At 63.9% G+C, this 20,771-nt stretch overlaps 2 protein-coding genes across 2 annotated transcripts; both read right to left on the bottom strand.

Moving 5' to 3' along the window:
- Positions 1 to 15: 15 nt before the first annotated feature.
- CASQ1 (calsequestrin 1) lies at positions 16 to 7,119 on the bottom strand. The gene is made up of 11 exons (XM_004613765.2): positions 5,726 to 7,119; positions 4,595 to 4,679; positions 4,282 to 4,382; positions 3,941 to 4,052; positions 3,753 to 3,826; positions 3,502 to 3,632; positions 2,836 to 2,881; positions 2,627 to 2,681; positions 2,431 to 2,531; positions 2,113 to 2,187; positions 16 to 1,026 (listed from the first exon to the last, which is right to left on the bottom strand). The coding sequence occupies exons 1-11, from the start codon at positions 5,984 to 5,986 to the stop codon at positions 874 to 876; spliced, it is 1,194 nt and encodes a 397-aa protein (XP_004613822.2). The 5' UTR covers positions 5,987 to 7,119; the 3' UTR covers positions 16 to 873.
- Positions 7,120 to 7,249: 130 nt separating this feature from the next.
- LOC101539786 (sodium/potassium-transporting ATPase subunit alpha-2-like) lies at positions 7,250 to 19,459 on the bottom strand. The gene is made up of 22 exons (XM_055123288.1): positions 18,619 to 19,459; positions 18,480 to 18,539; positions 17,399 to 17,602; positions 15,969 to 16,082; positions 14,947 to 15,081; positions 14,247 to 14,364; positions 13,433 to 13,701; positions 12,300 to 12,498; positions 11,647 to 11,756; positions 11,432 to 11,566; positions 11,119 to 11,308; positions 10,832 to 11,004; positions 10,576 to 10,712; positions 10,084 to 10,234; positions 9,837 to 10,005; positions 9,524 to 9,678; positions 9,325 to 9,448; positions 9,025 to 9,170; positions 8,459 to 8,589; positions 8,249 to 8,350; positions 7,953 to 8,044; positions 7,250 to 7,488 (listed from the first exon to the last, which is right to left on the bottom strand). The coding sequence occupies exons 1-22, from the start codon at positions 18,775 to 18,777 to the stop codon at positions 7,460 to 7,462; spliced, it is 3,102 nt and encodes a 1,033-aa protein (XP_054979263.1). The 5' UTR covers positions 18,778 to 19,459; the 3' UTR covers positions 7,250 to 7,459.
- Positions 19,460 to 20,771: the final 1,312 nt, after the last annotated feature.

The following is a 20,771-nucleotide window of genomic DNA, read 5'->3' as shown; positions in this document are numbered from 1 at the left end:
CTTCCCCTGACAGTGAGGTCTGAGGACGCCCAGAGTCGCCTGTTGCTGCCTGGGTGGTGATGTGGGGTGACGAGCTGCTGGGACCCTAAGTGGAGGGGATGGTGCATGGGGTGTGGCGCGTGCGCGAGCGTCCATGTGTACCTGGGCATGTTCACGTGCGTGGAGGCGTCTGGATGCGTGTCTCTGTGGCCGGCACACATGTGTCGTGTCTGTGTGCATGTGTGATGCAGAGGACTCCACCTGGGCCCCAGGACCGCTGCTGGCCTTAAGCCACACGTGGACTCAAGTCCATAGCGCGGTAGGGAGGCAGCTTGGGCACCGGAGCTGGAGGTAAGCGCAGACCCGCACCGTCCAGTCCAGGTGTATGCGGGGCTCGCTGCCCGCTCAGGAAAGTGGCGCTGATGCTGAGGCCTGGGACACAGCAGCTCTGGGCACCTGGCGCACTGGCCCTGGAACGAGCAAGCAGTATGGGCAAGGAGGACATTGGGGGCGCAGCGCCCAGGGGCACAGCAGGAGGGTGAATGGAGGTGAGCATCCCGACTGCCCGCGCACACTGCCCCAGATTCTTTATTGAGCCCCTCAGACACACACACATGCCCGAGTCGCTGGCCAGCCCCAAGCACAAGGCACTGCCCATCTGTTCAGAAGGACAGAGGGGGCTTGGGAGTGGGCAGCAGGCGGAAGAGCCTGGGGACCCCAGGAAGAACAGCACCAGAGAGAGTGGGAGGCTTGGCGGGTGAGCAGCCGAGACGCTGGAAGGACAGTGCCCGGCTCCCACCCACACCCGACAGGCCCCCGCCGAGCCCCGTGGCCGTGTGGCCCTGGGACCGGGAGCCCCCACGGTGGCAGAACCAGGAGCTGGTTCCACAGTGGCTAGTCGTCATCGTCGTCGTCGTCATCGTCATCATCGTCGTCATCATCCTCTGTATTGATCTCGCCCTCCAGCACATCTTCCAGCCAGTCCTCCAGCTCCTCGGCTGAAGGCAGGTCCTCCTCATCGTCCATCTCCATCCACACGCTGTCGGCCTGTGCGGGGGCGAGGTCAGGGCTGGGCTCGAGGGGGCGGGTGCTGGGGCGGGGGCGGGGCTGGATGGGCGGTAGTAGAGCTTGGTGGGCGTGTCGGGGGGGGGTGCCTCTAGATGGGCGTGTCCTGGGACTAGGCAGGGACTGGGATTGGATGGGGCTGGGAGGGCATGTCCTGTAATTGGGCGGGGCTGGATGGGCGTGTCCCGGGATTGGGCAGAGCTGGGTGGGTGTGTCTTGGGATTGGGCGGGGCTGTGTGAGCATGTCTTGGGTTGGGCAGGGATTGCGTGGGTGTGCAGGGGAGGGGGAAGGCGGGGGGGGGGGGGGTGAGTTAGATACTGGGTGGGCGTGTCCTGGGATTGGGCAGGGACTGGGATTGGGTGCGGCTGGATGGGCGTGTCCTGGGATTGGGTGGGGCTGTGTGGGCGTCTTGAGATTGGGCCGAGACTGGGTGGGTGTGTCCTGGGGGGTGAGATGGGTACTGAGTGGGCGTGTTTTGGGATTGGGCGGGGACTGGGATTGGGCGGGACCAAATGGGCGTGTCTTGGTATTGGGTGGGGACTAGGGGGCGTGTCCTGAGATTGGGTGGAGACTGGGTGGGCCTGTCCTGGGATTGGGCAGGAACTGGATGGGAGTGTCCTGGGTTTGGGTGGGGATGGGGGCGTGTCTTGGGGTTGAGTGGGGACTGTGGGCAGGAACTGGGTGGGCATGTCCTATGATTGGACGGGGATTAGGTAGGCGGGTCCTCAAGAGGCGTGGTTATGGTGGGCGTGGCATGTGAGTGGTGGTTTTAGTATAGGGGAAGAGGGTGTGGTTGGGAATAGTGGGGGGCCCTGATGGAGGGGAAGGGGCGTGGCACAGCATGGGACAGAGTGGAAAAGGGCTTGGGAGTTGGTGGGATGGGGCACGGGAAGTGTGGAAGGGACTGTGGGCATGGGGGTGTGGGTGAGGGCCTTGAGAGGATGGAGTGCAGGGGGCAGGGCAACGGGGTGCCAGGGGTGGGGGCAGAGCAGGACCAACTCCCCTCGTGGGCCGGAAGGGAACTGGGGACAGTGGCCGCAAGCAACGTGAAAATATGGATCACTCACATCTGTGACATTGACGACGCCAATCTGCGGTGCTGAGAGGTCGATGTCGAAGGTCTTTTCCCAGTAGGGGACTAGCTGCAGGGCACAGGGAGGGTGTCAGTGGGCCTGAGTCCAGAGTCAGAGGCCCCAAGCCAGGGCAGGGTACCCCGTGCTCCAGTGGGATCCTGAGTTCCCGCCTGGCACCTCTCAGCGTGGCCCCCAGCTCGGGACAACTGGCAGGAGAGCCCAGTGTCTGGCTGTGCTGGCGTTTGCCTCCGTGTCAGGGCACGCGGAGTCGCAGCACTGCCCCCTCCCCCGCGGCCCCACGCGGCCACTCACCAGGGGGAAGTCGTCCGGGTCGATCCAGATGATGCTGAGGTCAGGATTGTCTGTGTTGTCCTGCGCCACGGCCTTCAGTGTCTCCAGGAACTCGTAGCCATCTGGGAGAGACGGGGACAGTGAGGGGCCAGCACCCCCCGCCGCCCCGCCCCCCACGGCTGCGTGTGGCTCCCTGGCCACGCCCCCAGCTCCTCACCTGGATCGGCTTCCTCGGCGAAGGCCACAATGTGGATCCCATCCATGTCGTCCTCCTGTCGTGGCGGGGTGGGGGGAGTCAGGCAGCAGGAAGCAGCCCCCACGGCCCCCCAGGAACACCCCCAGGACCCCCAGCCCGGTGTGCGATGTTCCCTCTGGGTAGCGCAGGTTCTTCTGGGGCCCGGCCGAGTCTGCGGCGCAGAAACTCACCCACGTCTCGTACATGCTCTCGGGCTTCAGCTTCCTCAGGGTGGACCTGTGAGAAACGGGGCATTGGTCAGGGAGCACCCCGGGGCTGGTCTCTGCAGGGGGGGGACACAGCGGGGCTGCAGGTGGCCGGGCCCTCAGTGCTGGCCCTGAGCTCCTGTGTTCGGGCCCCGCAGACCGGGCTGGGCTGTCTACACAGGGGCCTGGCTGGGGCCAGGAGCAGCACCAGTGAGTTTGGCCCCCGGGGTGCTGCCCCCCTGACCCAGGCCACCCGGCTGGAGTCCCTGTAGGAGCCTCTCAGAGACTGCTGCCCATGCCCCCACCTCCTGTGCCCCCTCCTCATGCCGTACTCCCCAAGCTCTTCACGTGCTTCTCCCCTGCCCGTCTGCTCTGCCCTATGCGCTCAGTGCTCCTCCCCTGCCCCTCCCGGGCCCACCTACTGTGCCTTGTGCTCCCCGTGCTCCTCCCCTGCCCCCACCTGCTGTGCCTCATGCTCCCCATGCTCCTCCCCTGCCCCCACCTGCTGTGTTCTGTGCTCCCCGTGCCCCTCCCCTGCCCCACCTGCTGTGCTTTGTGCTCCCTGTGATCCTCCCCTGCCCCCTCCCCTGCCCCCACCTGCTGTGCCCTGTGCTCCCCTTGTTCCTCCCCGTGCTCCTCCCCTGCCCCCACCTCCTGTGCTCCTCCACGAAGCTGACGATCTCCTCCTCACTGTTGGGCTTGTCTGGGATGGTCACAGGCTCATCCATGAAGGCCTCGTAGAAGTCAATCTCGTTCATCTTCAGGGTCAGCTTCTTGGCCACCTGGAGAAGAGGCAGGGGGAGCCCAGGGTCAGGGCGACGTTAGCGGAACACTCCGGATGTGGCCGGCTGTGGGCGCTGTGGGGCTGGAGGGGGCGTGAGGGCGTGGGGGGGCGTCCCCACCTTGCTGTCAAACGTGGCGAAGAACGGGATGTAGGGGTGGAACTCCTCGGCCGCGTCCTCGTAGGCTTTGTAATCTGGGGGGGCAAGGTGGATCCAGTCACCCGCCACTCCCTGCCCGGGACCCTGCCCGCCCTCAGGGGGGGACACTGAGCCCCATGTGGGGATGGAGGTCCCGGTGGGTCACCCACGCTCTGAGTCTTTGCTCTTGAAGTAGCCAATGAGCTTGATCTCGTCCTCGATGTTCTCGAAGGCTTGCAGTTCCCGCTCTCCCTCGATCAGCTCCACGGGGTCCTCCAGGACCTGGGGCAGAGGGGGAGGCGGCTGGGCAGGAGGAAGGGGCTTTGCTGGCTGGGCGGCGCCTGTGTGCGTGTCCGAATATGCCTGGGCCCACCAGTGTCCACAACATGTGTATCTGCGCCCACACGTGCCCGGGCGTCTACATGTGTCCATGTCCCCGTCTGCATGTCTGCGTGTCTGTGCCCATGTGTGTCCGTGGCAAGGGCCCCCTCCCCGCTGGGTGGGGGCTCACGTCCAGCAGGAACTCCACCAGGGTGTCGGCGGCGAGCTCTCCGTCGTACTCGATCACCTCATCCCCCTTGAAGACGTAGATGCTGTCCTCCTCCGTGAGGCCTGAGGCAGAGGGTAGACTTGGGGGGGGCCGCAAGGGTTGGGGTGCTGGCGGATTCTGGAAGGTTCCTCCCAGCACGGCCGAGGCCCCTCAGCTGTGGCCCTATGCCCAGCCCACCCCAGCCCCTCGACACCAGCCCTCCTCTGCATCCCCTTGCCCACCCCCTCCGGGGTGGCCTCTGAGATTCCCCCCTTTTGCCAGGCTACCCCCTTACCTAACTTCTTGGCCACTGCTGCGTCCTTCTCAGAGTCCACCAGCCCGAAGCCCATGCCCTTGTCCTCCAGAACCTGAGCGGCCAGCTGCAGGGGCAGGGTCAGCATGGTTGGCGCCTTCCTGCCTCCCCCTCTCCCTGCTGTTCCTCTCTGTGGTGCCCAGCCTGGCCCAGGTCCCCGGCGTGTCCTCGGTTCATTCCTCCCACCCCCACCCACAGGTGCTCCCCACGACCCCAGCACAGGCCAGGGGACGGTGGAGAGCACCGGGTGGGCAGAGGGTCTGTCTCTGCCCGTGCCCAGCAGGGCGCGGCCCCTGTGCCCAGCTGGGAGGCGGCAGGAGGGCCGCCAGGGGTGCTGAGCACGCAGGATAAAAATACTCAGCTTGGGGGCTGGAGCGATAGCACAGCGGGGAGGGTGTTTGCCTTGCACGCAGCCGAGCTGGGTTCGATTCCCAGCATCCCATACCGTCCCTCGAGCATCGCCAGGAGTAATTCCTGAGTGCATGAGCCAGGAGTAAACCCTGTGCATCACTGGGTGTGACCCAAGTACCAAAAAAAATAAATACTCGGCTCATTAATTGGAGAGTGGGTCTCCTCCCAGCTCCCTGGGCCCACAGACAGCAAGAGACGCCCCATGCCAGGGCCCCGGGGAGCAGGTGCTGAAGAGGCAGAACTGGGGTACAGGGGCCGGAGCAATAGCACAGTGGGGAGGGTGTTTGCCTTGCACGCGGCCGACCCGGGTTCGATCCCTGGCATCCCATATGGTCCCCCAAGCACCGCCAAGAGTAATTCCTGAGTGCAAAGCCAGGAGGAACCCCTGAGCATCGCTGGGTGTGACCCAAAAGGAAAAAAAACTGGGGTACAGCTGCGCCTCATGCCCCCAACACCTTCCCCTCCCTGGACCTCTGGTCCACTGCATGTTAAGCTTCTAAGAGAAGGGGGGTCCTTCACTTCAGGACTTTGGGGTACAGGGAGGGGGCAGTCACTAAACGCTCCATGTGGGAAGGAGGCCACTTGCCGTGTCCTTCTGCCCAGTGAACCTCCCCTTCCCTGTGCCCACCTGGGACCCGAGCTGTTCCCGGGGATGTGGGAGGAGGCACAGGCCCAGCTGAGGGGACCCCTGGGTGCCCTCACCTCCAGAATCAGCTCCTCCATCTCAAACTGTCTCTGAGAGGCCTTGTCGCCCTCGGGGGGGTCATGGTAGAGCAGCGCCAGCACCTCGTACTTCTTGAACACGCTCTTGTAGTTCTTGCTGTTCACGTTGACCACGCGGTCCACCCCGTCGTAGGCCGGGAAGTCCAGGCCCTCCTCGCCCCGCACCCCTGCCTTGGGGGTCCCCAGAAGCAGCAGTAGTAGCAGCAAGAGCTGCACCCCGGGCACGGCCTGGCTCCCCATCCCGCCGCGCGCGCGTGGAGACCGGGTCGGGGGGGTCCCGAGCTAGGGAGGTCCTGAGCCGCAGCGGACGGCACGGCCGGCGGGAGCAGGAGTGCCCACAGCCAGGAGGAAGAGGGGGAGGCGGCAGCTGGGGCCGGGAGGGAACCTGAGCTGCCTACAGTGGCGCCCTGGCCCCACCTGGCCCGGCTAAATATGTCCCCAGGCTGGCTGGGGGACACAGCCTCTGGGCCAGGACGCCCGGCCAGGCCAGGCCGCTCCCCTCGCTGCGCCCTGCCCCCGCCCGCCTCACCCCTGTCTCAGGAGCTCATCGCCATATTAAGAAAGGAAAAGTCGGACGCTAAAAATAAGAGCAGATGAGCCCGAGGTAAGCGAATCTGGGCGTGGGGAGGCCGAGGAGCCGGCCGGACCGGGGTGCGCTGGGTCAGAGGTCACGCCGCTGCCTGGTGCGGGGACACCCATTAGGGGCCAGGGCCTCAGGAAGGAGCCCGGGCCGTCTCTCGGTGAGGAGTCCACGGCTGCCTTTCGCCACTTCTGCTTCCTGGGCTCCCTGGCCACTTCCCCCTCAGACACTCGCCCGGGGCTTCGCACACTCGGGTCCAGGAACCGCATTCCCGGGGATGTTGGGGGGGAGGAGCCACGGGACCACGTGCTCCCCGGGAGAGTGGGGAGATCCCAGGGCCAGGTCCACACCCAACCCACGGCTCAGCTCTGGAAGGAGGGGGCCTCCCGGGCTCCACAGGTAAACTGAGGCACAAGGTCCGGAGAGGGGGCGCTCTGAGTTTGTTTGCTCCCAGGCAGGCAGGAGATGGCAGAGGCCGCCACCGCGTGGGCCCCCCGCTGCTCCCCTGGGCCCTGTTCCTCACGCCTCTCCGGCTCCCCTCCCCCAGCCCTGTCCCTCTCGGCCCCTGCGGGCACCGGATCAGATGACCTGGCCGCGAGCCTCTGGTCTCTAGAGCCCCACACTCGCTCCCTCTGCGCAGCCTCGGGGCCTGGTTCAGCAGCGTCAGCAGCAGGATGGACCCCAGCCTGCTGCCGGCCTGTCCCCAGGGGACCTCTGGGAGCCGCCCCTCACCGGAAGCTCACAGGGCGGGCAGAGGGGGCAGCCCCCGGGTCCCCAACGCCCCCACTCTGGGAACATCTGTGGCCCCCTGTCCCTGCAGAGACATGCTCACTGCCCCCGCCCCCCCGCCCCCGCACACGAGGACCCTTAAGCTGAGGTCACAGGGATGATGCTGACCCCAGGGGCGGCCCCCATGTGGGCTGGGAGATATGCGGCTCGCACCCAGTGTCCCCAACAAAGGCATGTGGGACTCAGGGGAGTTCTGCCACATTTACTCTGTGGCTCCCCACAGGATGGGGCCCCAGGGGGCCTGCAGGGCAGCGTCCAGACAGGTGTGCGTCTCCGCTGACCAGCCCATTTAGGCTCACAGGGCCAGTCTGGCCACCTGAGTGTTGCATCCTGTCGTCCTGTGCTCAGTAGTAGGTCTCTCTCTCCAGCCAGCCTGGGGGGCCACAGGGGGAGTGGGGATGGGCCCAGGGAGGGGTGCATGGGGAAGGGTGCATGGAAAAGGGTCATGGAGGTGGGGTGCAGGGGCGAGTGGAGAGGTACACGGGAAGGAGGGGGAGGGGTGCAGCTGTGAGTGGGGAGGAGTACAGGGGGGAGGGGTGCATGGGGAAGGGGCACAGGGGAAGGAGAGAGAGGGGCACAGGGGAGAGATGTAGGGGAGGGGTGCAATGGAAGTGGCATAAAGAAGGGGTGCATGGGGAGGGGCACTGGCAGAGGAGGGGTGCTTGGGGAAGGGGCACAGGGGAAGGAGGGGAGGGGTGCAGGGAGTGGGGCCTAAGACTGTCAGTGGGGTTTCCCTCTCCAGCCAGTCTGTGTGGGGGTGCAGGGTGGGGGCTGGGGAAGAAAAGGGAGCAGGAGGATGTGGGGGACAGGCTAGAAGCAGGGGTCAGGGAGGCTCACAGCCGGGAAACCTCCGGATGATGAGCCTCCTGATCTCGTCGTAGATGAAGATGATGATGCTGTAGGGCACCGGGCAGAGCCACCACAGGAGCCTGGGGGGACAGAGGAGGGGCGCGGGGGGCGGCTCGGGCACTGCTGCCCTGGTGCCGCCTACACACGTCCCCTGGGGGGCTGTGGGCAGCGCTGAGGATCCCAGGCCGCACACATGGTCCGTAAGGCAGAGCAGCCTCTCACGTCCGAGTGTGCAGACCCCGCCTCCCCGGGCACCCCCTGCACCCGCCCCGCGCCCCACGCACTTGAGGGGGTACATGCGCAGGGCCTTGTCCATCCCGGGCGTGTAGGACAGGATGCAGGCCAGCACCGTCTCCTCCAGGAGGGCCAGGAGCAGGACTTTGTTCCTGTGGTGAAACAGCCCGTGGAGGACCGCCCCAGCAGGGAGAGGGCACCGGGCAGGGGGACGGGTCTGCGGGGGGCAGGAGGACAGCCCTGGGAGCCCCCCGGCCCACCTCATGCCCTGCTGGAAGACAGAGTTCCGGCGGGTCTTGCAGATGATGAGGTCGGCCCACTGCACCACCACAATGCTGGCGAAGAAGGCCGTGTGGCAGGTGAGCTCCACCACCTTCCGCTGCTCGTACGTCTGGGGGTGCAGGGCAGCGCGTGAGCTGCTGCTTCCCTCCCGCGCCCCCCAGCAGGTGGGGGAGGAGGAGGAGGAGGAGGAGGAGGAGGAAGGCAGCGCTGTGGGGCGGGACAGAGAGCAGAAGCCCAGGAGCAGAGGCTCGTATTCTTCCTCCCCTCCGCGGGTACAGACTCATGGCGGCTGCAGTCAGCACTGCCGGGTCTGACCGAAAATCAAAGAGTTGCAGAGACCAAAGACTCAGAGCAGAGGACAGAGACGCAGAGAGCAGAGACTGCGCAGAGACGCAGAGCAGAGATGGGGGGTCGGAGAGACAGCAGAGGTGATGCTAGAGACTTGGAGGGGAGAGAGCAGGGAGAGATGCCCTCCTGCACTGCTGCCCGCTGCCCTCTGCTCTGCATGCACCCCTGCTGCTCCCACCCTCTGCTCTCCACGCACCCACTGCTGCCCGTAGCTGTCCTCCAGGTCGCTCCAGTATTGGTCATCCCAGGTGACACGGAGGCCAAGCAGGTCGTAGGGCTTAAAGCCGTTCTCGGCCAGGATCACGGAGTAGGTGAAGAATCCTGCCAGGGCCTGGATCATTCCTGCGGGGGTTCAGGGCCGCTCAGGATGGAGCACCATCCGCAGGTTGGGGGTGTTCCCAGAGGCTTCTGGTCTGTGAGTCATTCAAGCACCCTCCCTGCCCTGGGACGAGGGACCCTGAGCCCCGTCCTGGCCGTGAGCCCCACAGACACCCACCGATCTGCCCGTAGGCCATGGAGATGAGCCGCTCGTTTACCAGCTTGTCTGTGAGGGCATTCCGCGGGACCCGCTTCATGATGTCACTCTCGGCCGACTCGTAGGCCAGGGAGATGGCCGGGAGCTGGGGGAGGGACCGACAGGCTGGCACAGTCCCCGACTCTCCACACGCTCACCCTGTGCCCCTGCCCAGCCTCACCATGTCGGTCCCCAGGTCAATGCAGAGGATGGTGATGGTGCCCAGGGGCAGCGGAATGCTGAGAATGATGAACATCAGGAAGGGGGTGATCTCGGGGATGTTGCTGGTCAGCGTGTAGGCGATGGACTTCTTCAGGTTGTCAAAGATGAGGCGGCCTGAGGGAAGCCGGTTGCCCGTCTACAAGCAGCACTCAGGACCCCCGATGCCAGCTTCCACAGAGGCATTCCTGTCCAGCCACTGTCCCATGCCCAGGACCCCCAGCCTGTGCCTCAGACTCATCCACTCCCAGAGCACCCCCAGCCTGAGCCCTCACCCTCCTCCACGCCTGTGACGATGGACGCAAAGTTGTCGTCCAGCAGGATCATGTCGGCCGCCTGCTTGGACACGTCTGAGCCCGCGATACCCATGGCAATGCCAATGTCGGCCTTCTTCAGGGCAGGGGAGTCGTTCACACCATCCCCTGTCACGGCCACGATGGCCCCCTGCGGAGCATTCAGGTGGGGTCAGGGTGGCTGCCTCCCTCTACCTCCCTGCTCGGGGTGGGCCCCTCCCGTGCCCACCTGCCGTTGGCAGCCCTCCACGATGATGAGCTTCTGCTGCGGGGACGTGCGGGCAAAGACGATCTCTGTGTGATTGAGCAGGATCTCGTCCAGCTGCGTGGAGTCCATGTCCTTCAGGTCAGAGCCGTGTATCACGCATGCCTGGGCATCTCTGGGGAGCAGGTGCTGGTCAGGGCTGGCCTAGTTCCTGCCAGCTCAGGCCCCGCCCCTACTACATAAGGCCCCGCCCCTTCTGGCTCAGGCCCCGCCTCCTGCCAGCTCAGGGCCCGCCCTCCACCAGCTCAGGCCCCGCCTCCTGCTCGTTGAGTGGGGGCCAGGGTCCCAGGACAGCCCCTCTTCCTTGACTACAGATCAATTTCTTGCCTCTGAGCAGAGCCCTCAGGGTCAGCTGGGCAGAGGCACAGACTGGCCACTCTGAGTCTAGGGGCGGAAGAGGACAGGCCGCAGAGACTCTGTAAAGGGAGGGGCTGGGGCAGGGCTGCAGGGTCTCACCTGGGGTTGACTTCGCTGACCGGGACGTTGAGCCGGGCCGCAATGTCCTCCACAGTCTCGTTGCCCTCAGAGATGATGCCCACGCCCTTGGCGATGGCCTTGGCCGTGATGGGGTGGTCACCGGTCACCATGATCACCTGAGGGAATGGACAGCGGGGAAGCAGCTTGGTGGCCGCGCGTCAGCTGGGGGGGTCGGCCCTCCCTTCTCACGCCCTTGGAGTTCGGGGCAGAGGTCAGGGGTCGTGTGCAGCTCTACCTTGATGCCTGCACTGCGGCACTTGCTCACAGCGTCGGGCACGGCTGCCCGGGGAGGGTCGATCATGGACATGAGGCCCACGAAGCACAGGTTCTCGGTGGGGAAGTTGACCTCATCCGTGTTGAATTCAAAATCCTCCCCAAAGGAGTCGGGCAAGTTCAGGAAGCAGAACCCTGAAACGGGTGAGACGGGCGGGGCTGGGCCGGGCTGGGGTCCGGCTGCAGCTCTGCTGTCCCCGCCAGAGCCCCCAGCCCTGCCCGCGCCCGCTCCCCAGGCGCACCCCTCACCCAGCACGCGCTCCCCCAGGCCGCCCAGCTCCAGATAAGCCTTCTGGAAGTCGTCGTGCATCTTGCTGTCCATGGGGTGCTCCTCCCCGTGGAGGAGGTAGCTGGAGCACCTCTCCAGGATTCTCTCAGGCGCCCCCTTCATCAGCAGGACACGGGCTTGGGGATTGTCCTCGGGAATGTGGATCGATATCTGGGGAGGCAGCGTTGCGGTTGCGGGTGGAGGGCGGACACGGCAGCCCTCTGCACCCTGCCCGCCCCCTGTCAGTCTTCACTGCCCGCGGTCACTCTGCTCTCTGCTCCCCGTCCCGGGTACCTGGTACTTGTTGGTGGAGTTAAAGGGGATCTCGGCCACCTTGGGGTTCCGCTCTCTCATCTTCTTCACGCAGCCGCAGGTTTGCTCAATGAATTTGAGCAGCGCTGACTCGGACGCATCTCCTGTGGTCCCCCGCTAGGGAAGGGGCGCATGGTGAGGCAGGGGTGCGGGGTGGGGGAGCATGCATGCGGGGAGACAGGGTGGCGGGGCAGCACCTTGACAATCGGGATATTTTCCTGATTGGGCTTGAAGTCGGCCCGATTGCACAGCCCGGCGATTTGGGACAGGATTTTCCAGGTGCCCGAGCTCCTGTCAAAGCTATTCTCTGGGGAGGAAGAGGATGCTGGGTGGAGCTGGGCTGCGCCCTGGCCAGAAGCTCTGCACCCCACAAAAATCACAGACCTTCTTCTGCATCCCCACAAAGACCTTTCCAGAATTTCTTCCCTCTGGGTCTGAACACTTCTGGCGGCCACTCATTTCAGTCCTGCCGTCCATTGTTGTCCTCGGCCTCGCCGGGACCATTAATCCCACTCACCAGTGCCCTTGACTCCTCCCCCACACTTGGCTCCTCCCAGGCCATTGGCTCCTTCCATGGCCTTAGTCCCTCCCCTGTGCCCTTGGCCCCTCCCCTGCGCCCTTGGTCCCTCCCACTATGCTCTTGGTCCCGCACCTGTACCCTTGGTCCCTTCCTCTGCACTCTTGGCCCCTCCCTCTGTGCTCTTGGCCCCACCTCTGTGTCCTTGTCCCTTCCCCATGTGCCCTTGGGGGGGCCCGCCCTTAGTCCTGCCCCTGTGCCCCTCCCCTGTGCCCTTGGCCCCTCCCCCTGTGCCCTTGGCTCCTCCCTGTGTCCTTGGCCCCGCCCCCTTACCCTGCCGGTCCTCATTGGTGTCAGCTTTGTGCACAGTCTGGTCGAACCACAAGTGGGCCACGGTCATGCGGTTCTGGGTGAGCGTGCCCGTCTTGTCGGAGCAGATGGTGGACGTGGAGCCCAGGGTCTCCACCGCCTCCAGGTTCTTCACCAGACAGTTCTTGTGGGCCATGCGCTTGGCGGTCAGCGTCAGACACACCTGGGAGGTGGGCAGAGAGCGGACAGGGACCGTCTTTCTGATGGCCCCGGGGGTCTGCGGGCCCAGGAGGAGCTGCAGCAGAGTTGCAGAAAGGAGCACGGGGGCGGGGAGAGCTCAGAGAGCTGAACCAGGCCTGGCAGGTGGCCGGGGTGGACCCAGCCTCCACTCCTGGGGGGCTGGTGATGAGAGGCTTCTTGGGGTCACTCCCCGGGGGCTGCCGTTTTGCACGTCCAGTCCCTGCCATTCTGGACGAACCTTCTCAAGAAGGGGTCTCAGCCCCGGGCCCACAGACCACACCGGGGGCAGGAAGCCACGGGTGCCAGCTTGGTTAGAAAGGGGAAGCACTTGGCTCTGACACAGAGAAGGCAGGGTCTGGGAACACCCCAGGACTGGGCCAGCTCCCTGCATCCCGACCCAGAGCCCCCCGGGAGAAGACCATGCAGGTGAAGACCCTGCAGGGAAGCCAAGCAGGAGCCCAGCTTCTTCATCCCCATACAGAACTTTCCAGAATTTCTTCCCTCTGGGTCTGAACACACTTCTGGCGGCCACTCATTCCAGTCCTGCAGTCCATTGTTGTCCTCCGCCTCGCTGGGACCATTAGTCCCACTCAGCAGTGCCCTTGGCTCCTCCCCCACACTTGGCTCCTCCCAGGCCATTGGCTCCTTCCATGGCCTTAGCCCCTCCCCCGTGCCCTGGCCCCTCCCCTGTACCCTTGGCCCCGCCCCTGTGCCCTTGGCCCCTCCCCTGTGCTATTGGCTCCGCCCTGTGCCCTTGGCCCCTCCCTCTGCTCTTGGCCCCGCCTCTGTGCCCCAGCTCCACGTAAGCCTTCTGGATGTCGTTCTGCATCTTGCTGTCCCCGGGGTGCTCTGTCCCATGGAGGAGGTAACTGGAGCACCTTCCCGGGGCCCGAGTCCCTGCCGCCATGCCTACTCACGGTGACAGTGGCCAGCAGTCCCTCGGGCACGTTGGCCACGATGATGCCAATGAGGAAGATGATGGCCTCCAGCCAGTGGTAGCCGAGGATGAGGGCGAGGATGAAGAAGGACACGCCCAGGAAGACGGCCACGCCAGTGATGATGTGGATGAAGTGCTCGATCTCCACGGCGATGGGCGTCTTGCCCACCTTTAGCCCCGACGCCAGGATGGCGATGCGGCCCATGATTGTGTTGTCCCCGGTGGCCACCACTATGCCCTTGGCAGTGCCTGTGGACAGAGCTGCAGTGGGCCCCAGGGGACGAGGACCAGTGGCTGCCGAGAGCCCAGAGTGGTCAGCTCGCAGCTGGCCTGCATGAGTCCCCCTTTCCTTTTTTTTTTTTTGCTTTTTGGGTCACACCTGGTGATGTACAGGGGTCACTCCTGGCTCTGCACTCAGGAATTACTCCTGGTGGTGCTCAGGGGACAGTATGGGATGCTGGGATTCGAACCCGGGTTGGCCGCGTGCAAGGCAAACACCCTACCCGCTGTGCTATCACTCCAGCCCCCCCCTTTCCTTTTTTTTTTTTTTTTGCTTTTGGGTCACACCTGGCATTGCACAGGGGTTACTCCTGGCGGTGCTCAGGGGACCATATGGGATACTGGAAATCGAACCCAGGTCGGCCACATGCAAAGCAAATGCCCTCCCCGCTGTGCTATCGCTTCAATCCCCCCTTCCTGCCTTGACTGTGGAGGCCCCAGATAAAGGCTCTGGGGGCTTTTCTCCCCCCCCCCCCAGGGCCTTCCATGCTGGGGTGCCTTCGGGCTGCTCGCACCTTCCACGCAGTTGGTGGAGAAGAAGCAGATATTCCGGGTCTCCAGAGGGTTCTCATGTGTGAACTCTGGGGAGCGGGTCTGCGGCTCCGACTCGCCGGTCAGGGATGAGTTGTCCACCTGCGGGAGAGGGCAGGTCAGCCAGGCACCAAGATGCCTTTAAGATGCCCATCTGGTGCACAGCGGGTAGGACATTTGCCTTGTACGCAGCTGACCTGGGTTCAATTCCCAACATCCCATTGGGTCCCTTGAGCACCGCCAGGAGTAATTCCTGAGTGAAGAGCCAGGAGCCCCGTGCATTGCCAGGTGTGACCCAAAAGCAAAAAAACAGGGGCTGGAGCGATAGCACAGTGGGGAGGGCGTTTGCCTTGCACGCGGTCGACTCGGGTTCGATTCCCAGCATCCCATACTGTCCCCTGAGCACCACCAGGAGTAATTCCTGAGTGCAGAGCCAGGAGTGACCCCTGTACATCACCAGGTGTGACCCAAAAAGCAAAAAAAGAAAAAAAAGCAAGACAAACAAACAAACAAAAAGGATGCCCACCTGGAGCACTGTAGAGAGGTGGCACCCCCGCCTGTCCCTTTTCTGGAGCCTTTCCTGCACTCTGCATCCCGAGTCCCACCCCTCCAACCTGCACCCTGCCCTGGGGCCCCGCCCCTGCTCCCCACCTTCACACCTGCCTCTGCACCCTGCACCCTAACCTTGCAGCCTTGTGAAGAGATGAGCCGGATGTCGGCCGGGATCCGGTCCCCGGCCTTCACCTCCACCAGGTCGCCCACCACCACTTTCTCCACTCCAATCTGGAGCTTCTGCCCTTCTCGAATCACCAGCGCTTGCTGTGGGCGGAGGGCGGAGTCGGGCCTGAGGCTTCCGCTCTCCCACTACTTCTCCCGAAGACGCGCCCTCCAGGCCCGCCTCGGCCTTGGGGTTGGGGTGAGGGCTGCGGGGGCAGGGGGGGGCGTCTGCTTCCCTCACATGGGCCTGGCTGTGCGGCCCCCTCCCCCACATGGGCACAAACAGAGGCTGGGCCTTGGCATCCCGCTATCCCTCCCCCATGCCCACTTGCTACTGGCGCCCCACCAAGAGGCTCAGACCAGACAGCACCATTGGGGGGTCACCGGTGGGGCCCAGTCTCCTCAGGAAAGCCAGTTGTGGAGCTTGAGTCGTCCATGCTGCCAGCTCCTTCTCCCCAGCTCTGACCATGAGGTTTTGGCTAGGTCGCTGCAGCCACCAAAAGGTAACAGCAGCCCAAGACTGTCTGGGGACTCGCCCCTGCTTCTAGCCCCGGTGAGCCCCAGCTTCTGATCCCCAGCAACGAATAGGGACCCCTAAGCAGTGCTGGGATCCCCTGCCTCACTTGCCCAGGACAACCAGAACCCAGCCGGTCCACCTTCTGCCGTCACCCCGTCTCCCGACTTGCTGAATGACCACCACAGGATATGTGGTCTCCAGTCTCCACCGGCCCTGCTTCTGCAGCCACCTCTATTCTAGAACATTCCCACACTGCATCCCGACCCTCCTGGATGCGGGAGCCCCCAGCCCCCCCTGACCCAGCAGAAGTTCCCTTTGGGGGTTTCCAGCAGCCACAGGGGCAGTCACAGGAAGCTGCCACTGATCCCACTCTCCTCTGGGGAACTTGGACCACAGACGAGCAAATCCCACAGAGCTCCGGCCACACGCAGGTCTGGTCAAGACCCCGGCCAGCCGCCTCTCCAGCCCGTACCTGGGGCACCATGTTCTTGAATGACTCCATGATCTGGGAGCTCTTGGCCTCTTGGTAGTAGGAGAAGCAGCCGGTGATGAAGACCACGGAGGCCAGGACGACGCCCAGGTACAGCTGGGGGAGAATGGGAGGAAAGTCCAGATGGGGAAAGCAACAAGTGCCTGAGAGCTTGCTCTCATTTTCCTTTTGCCTTTTTTGGTTTTTGGGGTTTTTTCTTTTTGCTTTTTGGGTCACACCCAGCGATGCACAGGGGGTTACTCCTGGATCTGCACTCAGAAATCACCCCTGGCAGTGCTCAGGGGACTCTATGGGATGCTGGGAATCGAACCCGGGTCAGCTGCATTGCAAGGCAAATGCCCTCCCCACTGTGCTATCGCTCCAGCCCGTGTTTTGCCATTTTTGTTCTTGTTCTGTGCATTTTGTTTGGGGGCCACGTGTGACAGGACTTCCTCCCGGCTCTGTGCTCAGGAGTGACACCCCTGAGGGTGTTCAGGGCACCCCATGCCCAGCTGGGGATTTGAACTGGGATCAGTGGAGTGCAAGTGACCTCCCCCACACTACAGTCTCTCCCCCCCACACCACCGCTTCTGTTCTTTTTTTCGGGGGGAGGGTCACACCCGGCGATACACAGGGGTTACTCCTGGCTCATGCACTCAGGAATCACTCCTGGTGGTGCTTGGGCGACCATCTGGGAAGCTGGGAATCAAACCTGGGTCAGCCACGTGCAAGGCAAGCGCCCTCCCCTCTGTGCTCTCTCTCCAGCCCCTTGCATTTTTTTTTCTTTTTGGGTCACACCTGGAGATGCACAGGGCTTACTCCTGGCTCTGCACTCAGGCATTACCCCTGGCGGTGCTCAGGGGACCAATGGGATGCTGGGAATCAAACCCTGGTCGGCCGTGTGCAAGGCAAACGCCCTACCCGCTGTGCTATTGCTCCAGCCCCCCCTTGCATTTATTTTTTTTTTGGGGGGGCCGCATCTGACAATGCTCAGGAATTACTCCTGGCGGTGCTTGGGGGACCATGTGGGATGCTGGGAATCGAACTGGGGTCAACTGTGTGCCAGGCAAACGCCCTACCCCCCTATGCTATTGCTCCGGCCCCACCACCTCTCTCTTAACCGGTCAGATCTCTATGCTAAACAAGGGTCTGGCAGGGGCGGGGCCAGCACAGAAAACCTGGCAAGTGTCAAAGGCTCCTGAATGCACTGAGAGAAGAAAGTCAGCATCAGCTGCATTTGGGATCCAAGGGCACTGGCCCAGGTTGCACTTCTTGGGTGCAAAAGCGTGGTGAGGGGGACAGGTCTGAGCAGCCCTGCTCTGTCAGCCTGTGGGTCCGGGCCACCGGGTGGGGTGGGCAGCTGCGTGACATGGGCGGTGGGGTGGACCCCCTGTGGGGGAGCGGCTGTGTGGCCGTCACCCGCCTGTGCTCACGTTGTCTTTCGTGGTTTCCTCCTTCACTTGGGCTTGGATGTAGTAGGCCACGACACAGAGGATGGCCCCGGTCCACAGCAGGAGGGAGAAGCCCCCAAACATCTGTTCGCAGAATTTGATCCACTCGGGGGTCTTGGGGGGCGGCGTAAGTATATTGGGGCCGTCACGCTCCAGAATCTTCTGGGCTGCGGCGTGGGTGAGGCCCTGGCGGGTGGGGGGGGAGGCACAGGGGGAGGGACAGTCAGCACCCCCAGGGGACACACACTAGCTTCCCTCCCTGACTTTCGCCTGGGGCCCCTCACGAGGGCAGTGCTGGAGAGAGGACTGACCCTCATGCACTGACCCCAAACCAGAAGCAGCCTCTGCTGCCCTGTTGATCAGGTAGTCACACTTGCCCACCCAGGAGGACACGATGAAGCCTCCAAGTCCAGCCCTGCTGTACTGTGGGCCAGGACGGAGCAGCCATGGGCAGGACCCGAAATGTGTATGTCAGGGGGGTGTTGGGGGGGCCAATGATGCTCGGAGTTTGCTTCTGGGGGGTGTCTTTGGTTTTGTTTTTTGTTTTCTGGGTCACACCCGGCGATGCCCAGGGCTTCCTCCTGCCTCTGCACTCCGAAATTATCCAGGCGGTGCTCAGGGGACCCTATGGGGTGCTGGGAATCGAACCCAGGTTGGTTGTGTGCAAGGCAAACGCCCTCTCCGCTGTGCTATCGCTCCAGCCCCTGGGGGCGTCTCTGGGCACCCAGGCCGTTCTCGAGATTGTGCGGAGTCTTTGCCATCCTTCCAGCCCCTCCCTGCTGCCCTCTCTCCCAGCATCACAATTTCCTCATTGTGCAAAAAGTATCTGAGAACCCAGAGTCCCCACGCAGAAAATAGGCCAAGGCTCCGGCTGGGGCCAGGGGCCTTGTTGGGGTCCCTCTACGAGCCGCTGGCCGTAAAGATGTGACTGTGCAGTGCCAAGGGCCCGCCCTGAAGGCCTGCTTTTCCCCGTCGCCTCTCTTGCACAGAAGCCCATGGGGGTGACCAGGGAGTGTCTGCGGTTGGCTCACGGCTCTGCCTCCGGGGACCTTTGCCCACCCACCGTCTGCAGGTCCACAGAGAACTTGGTGCTGAGTTCCTCCAGGCTTAGCTTGTGGTCCTCCTGCGGAGAGGGACAGGGGTGAGCCGGGGGACTGAGGGCAGAGTGGCCGCGGGGGGGGGGGCTGTGTCCGGCTACTCACCATGGTCGCCTCCTTCTTCAGCGACTCCAGGTTCTGCTGCTTGTACTGCAGCTGCCTGATTTTCTTACTCGAACTGGACTTTATGACCTGGGTTTTGCTGGCCGCCTGCCCCTGGGAAGTGCTGACCACGGGCGCCCTCTCCTCCTCCTTGGTCTCCATGCTTGCAGGTGGGCTGTTGGGAAGGTGTCCCCCCCTCCACGGTTCTGTGCCCCCTTTCTCTCCCTGCAGCCCGCGCCCAGGACTCCGGCGCCGGAGGAAGGCGAGGACAGAGGGACCGGGCCTCCGAGTTCTGGAAGGGGCCCAAGAAGTAGAGGGGATGACCGTGGGGGGCAGGAGAGAGAGGTGACCGTGGCTGGGGCGGGAGGTGAACAGGACGCCCAGGGGCTGCTCAGGGCGGGGCTCCAGCCCCACATCTTGACATCACAAAGGTTCTCAGGGTTCCTGGGGCGGGGTAGGGGGGCTACCCTCATGGTGGACCCCCAGTGCCCTGGACTTAGCCATCCTCCGCGTGTCCCCATTGGAGGGCCAGCCGGGCCTGGGCAGGCGGTGCTGACGCCTCTCTGCCCCGCTCCACGTGCACCCCCCAGCTGGAGGGTGGGGCGGTACTGAGGAGGGGGATGTTCCCCCCCACCCCGCCTCCAGCCTGCTGTGCCCAGGAGGGTGTTGCGCAGCTGCCGGGTTGCGGGTGGCCTCCCTCGTGGACGCCATGATGGTGTTTGTAAAGCACGAGCCCCCGCGCCCTTGGGGTCCTGCTCACAGCTGCAGCTTGTCGCTCCCACGGTCCCGGCCCACGGCTGCAGCTGCTCCGCCGGCTCCGTGCCAGCCCTCCCCGCCGCCTTCCCACACTCATTCCTCGGCTCCGCTGCCCGCCCCTGCACTCGCCGGCTCCTTCCCCAGCGCCTGCTGCTCGCCCTGCAGGGCCAGGGAGCGACTCGCCTGCGTCCCACCAACCGGGGCTCAGGCGGGCCTGGAGCCCGTTTGTTTGTCTTCGCCGTGGAAAGTGCCACGTCAAAACCCTAGTCCCTGCCTCCCCCTCCAGACGCTCCTGGTGCTCAGTCTGGCCTCAGGCGTCTGAGCTCGGGCGGGTCTCCAGGGGCTCTGCTTGCCCTGCGCGGACCTGCCCCACCTGTGGCGGTTTCCCCCCCCCCCCTGCTGTCTCCTAGGTCCTCTCCCTCCCTCCCTCTCTCCTCAAGATCTCTCTCTCTCCCTCTCTCCCTCTCTCCCTGTCTCCTCAAGATCTCTCTCTCCCTCTCTCCCAGGGACTCTCTCTTCCTCTCTCTCTGTCTCTCTCTTCCTCCTTCTCCCTCTCTCCCTTTCTCTCAAACTCTCTCCCTCTCCCTCTCTCCCTCCCTCTCTGTCTCCCCCTCACGCTGCCTCTCTCTCCTCTCCCTCTTTTCTCTCTGTTCTCTCTCCCTCTTTCTCCCTCTCCCTCTTTTTCCCTCCCTCCTTCTCTCTGTCTCCCTCTCTCTCTTCCTCTTTCCCTCTCTCCCTCCTCCTCTCTCTCCCTCTCTCCCTACGTCTCTCTCCTTTCCCTCTCTCCTCTCTCTTCCTCTCTCCCTCTGTCTCTCTGTCCCTCCCTCTCTCTTCCCATCTTCTCTCCCTCTCCCTCCCCTCCCTCTTTCTCCCTCCCTCTCCTCTCTCTCTCTCTCTCCCCCTCCCTCCCCCTCTCCTCTCATATTTAGGAATGCATTTTCTTTCTTTCTTTTCATTTGTTTTGGGTCACCCCCAGCGATGCTCAGGACCAACTCCTGGCTCTGCACTCAGGAATCATCCTGGCGGTGCTCCGGGGGACCCTTCAGGATGCCTGGGATGGAACCCGGGTGGGCAGCCCGCAGGCAGACGCCCTCCCCGCAGCACTATCTATCGCTCCATCCCTGCGTTTTATTTTCTAAAACTTTTTTTTGGGGGGTCACACCTGGCGATGCACAGGGGTTACTCCTGGCTCTGCACTCAAGAATCACCCCTGGCCGTGCTCAGGGGACCATATGGGATGCTGGGATTTGAACCCGGGTTGACCACGTGCAAGGCAAACGCCCTACCCGCTGTGCTATCTCTCCAGCCCCTTATTTTCTAAAACTTTGCAGCCGGGGCCTGGCACGATGACTCAAAGAGCTGAGCTGTCTCTGCACGCAGGAGGCCCGGGGCTTGCCCCC

The sequence above is a fragment of the Sorex araneus genome, chromosome X (genome assembly GCF_027595985.1).
Source record: "Sorex araneus isolate mSorAra2 chromosome X, mSorAra2.pri, whole genome shotgun sequence".
In the NCBI taxonomy this organism is placed as follows: domain Eukaryota; kingdom Metazoa; phylum Chordata; class Mammalia; order Eulipotyphla; family Soricidae; genus Sorex; species Sorex araneus.
This window is presented reverse-complemented; position numbering and strand designations above follow the sequence as displayed.

What these genes read in the sequence shown, in the direction of transcription:
- CASQ1 (XM_004613765.2), bottom strand. Translation starts at nt 5,986, where the DNA reads ATGGGGAGCCAGGCCGTGCCCGGGGTGCAGCTCTTGCTGCTACTACTG. An exon ending in AGCAGTGGCCAAGAAGTTAG is followed by an intron (nt 4,383 to 4,594) that starts GTAAGGGGGTAG and finishes CCTCTGCCTCAG; the next exon opens with GCCTCACGGAGGAGGACAGC. An exon ending in AGAGCATGTACGAGACGTGG is followed by an intron (nt 2,682 to 2,835) that starts GTGAGTTTCTGC and finishes CCGCCACGACAG; the next exon opens with GAGGACGACATGGATGGGAT.
- LOC101539786 (XM_055123288.1), bottom strand. Translation starts at nt 18,777, where the DNA reads ATGGAGACCAAGGAGGAGGAGAGGGCGCCCGTGGTCAGCACTTCCCAG. An exon ending in GTCAGCGAAGTCAACCCCAG is followed by an intron (nt 10,235 to 10,575) that starts GTGAGACCCTGC and finishes CCTGCTCCCCAG; the next exon opens with AGATGCCCAGGCATGCGTGA. An exon ending in CATCCGGAGGTTTCCCGGCT is followed by an intron (nt 7,489 to 7,952) that starts GTGAGCCTCCCT and finishes GTGGCCCCCCAG; the next exon opens with GCTGGCTGGAGAGAGAGACC.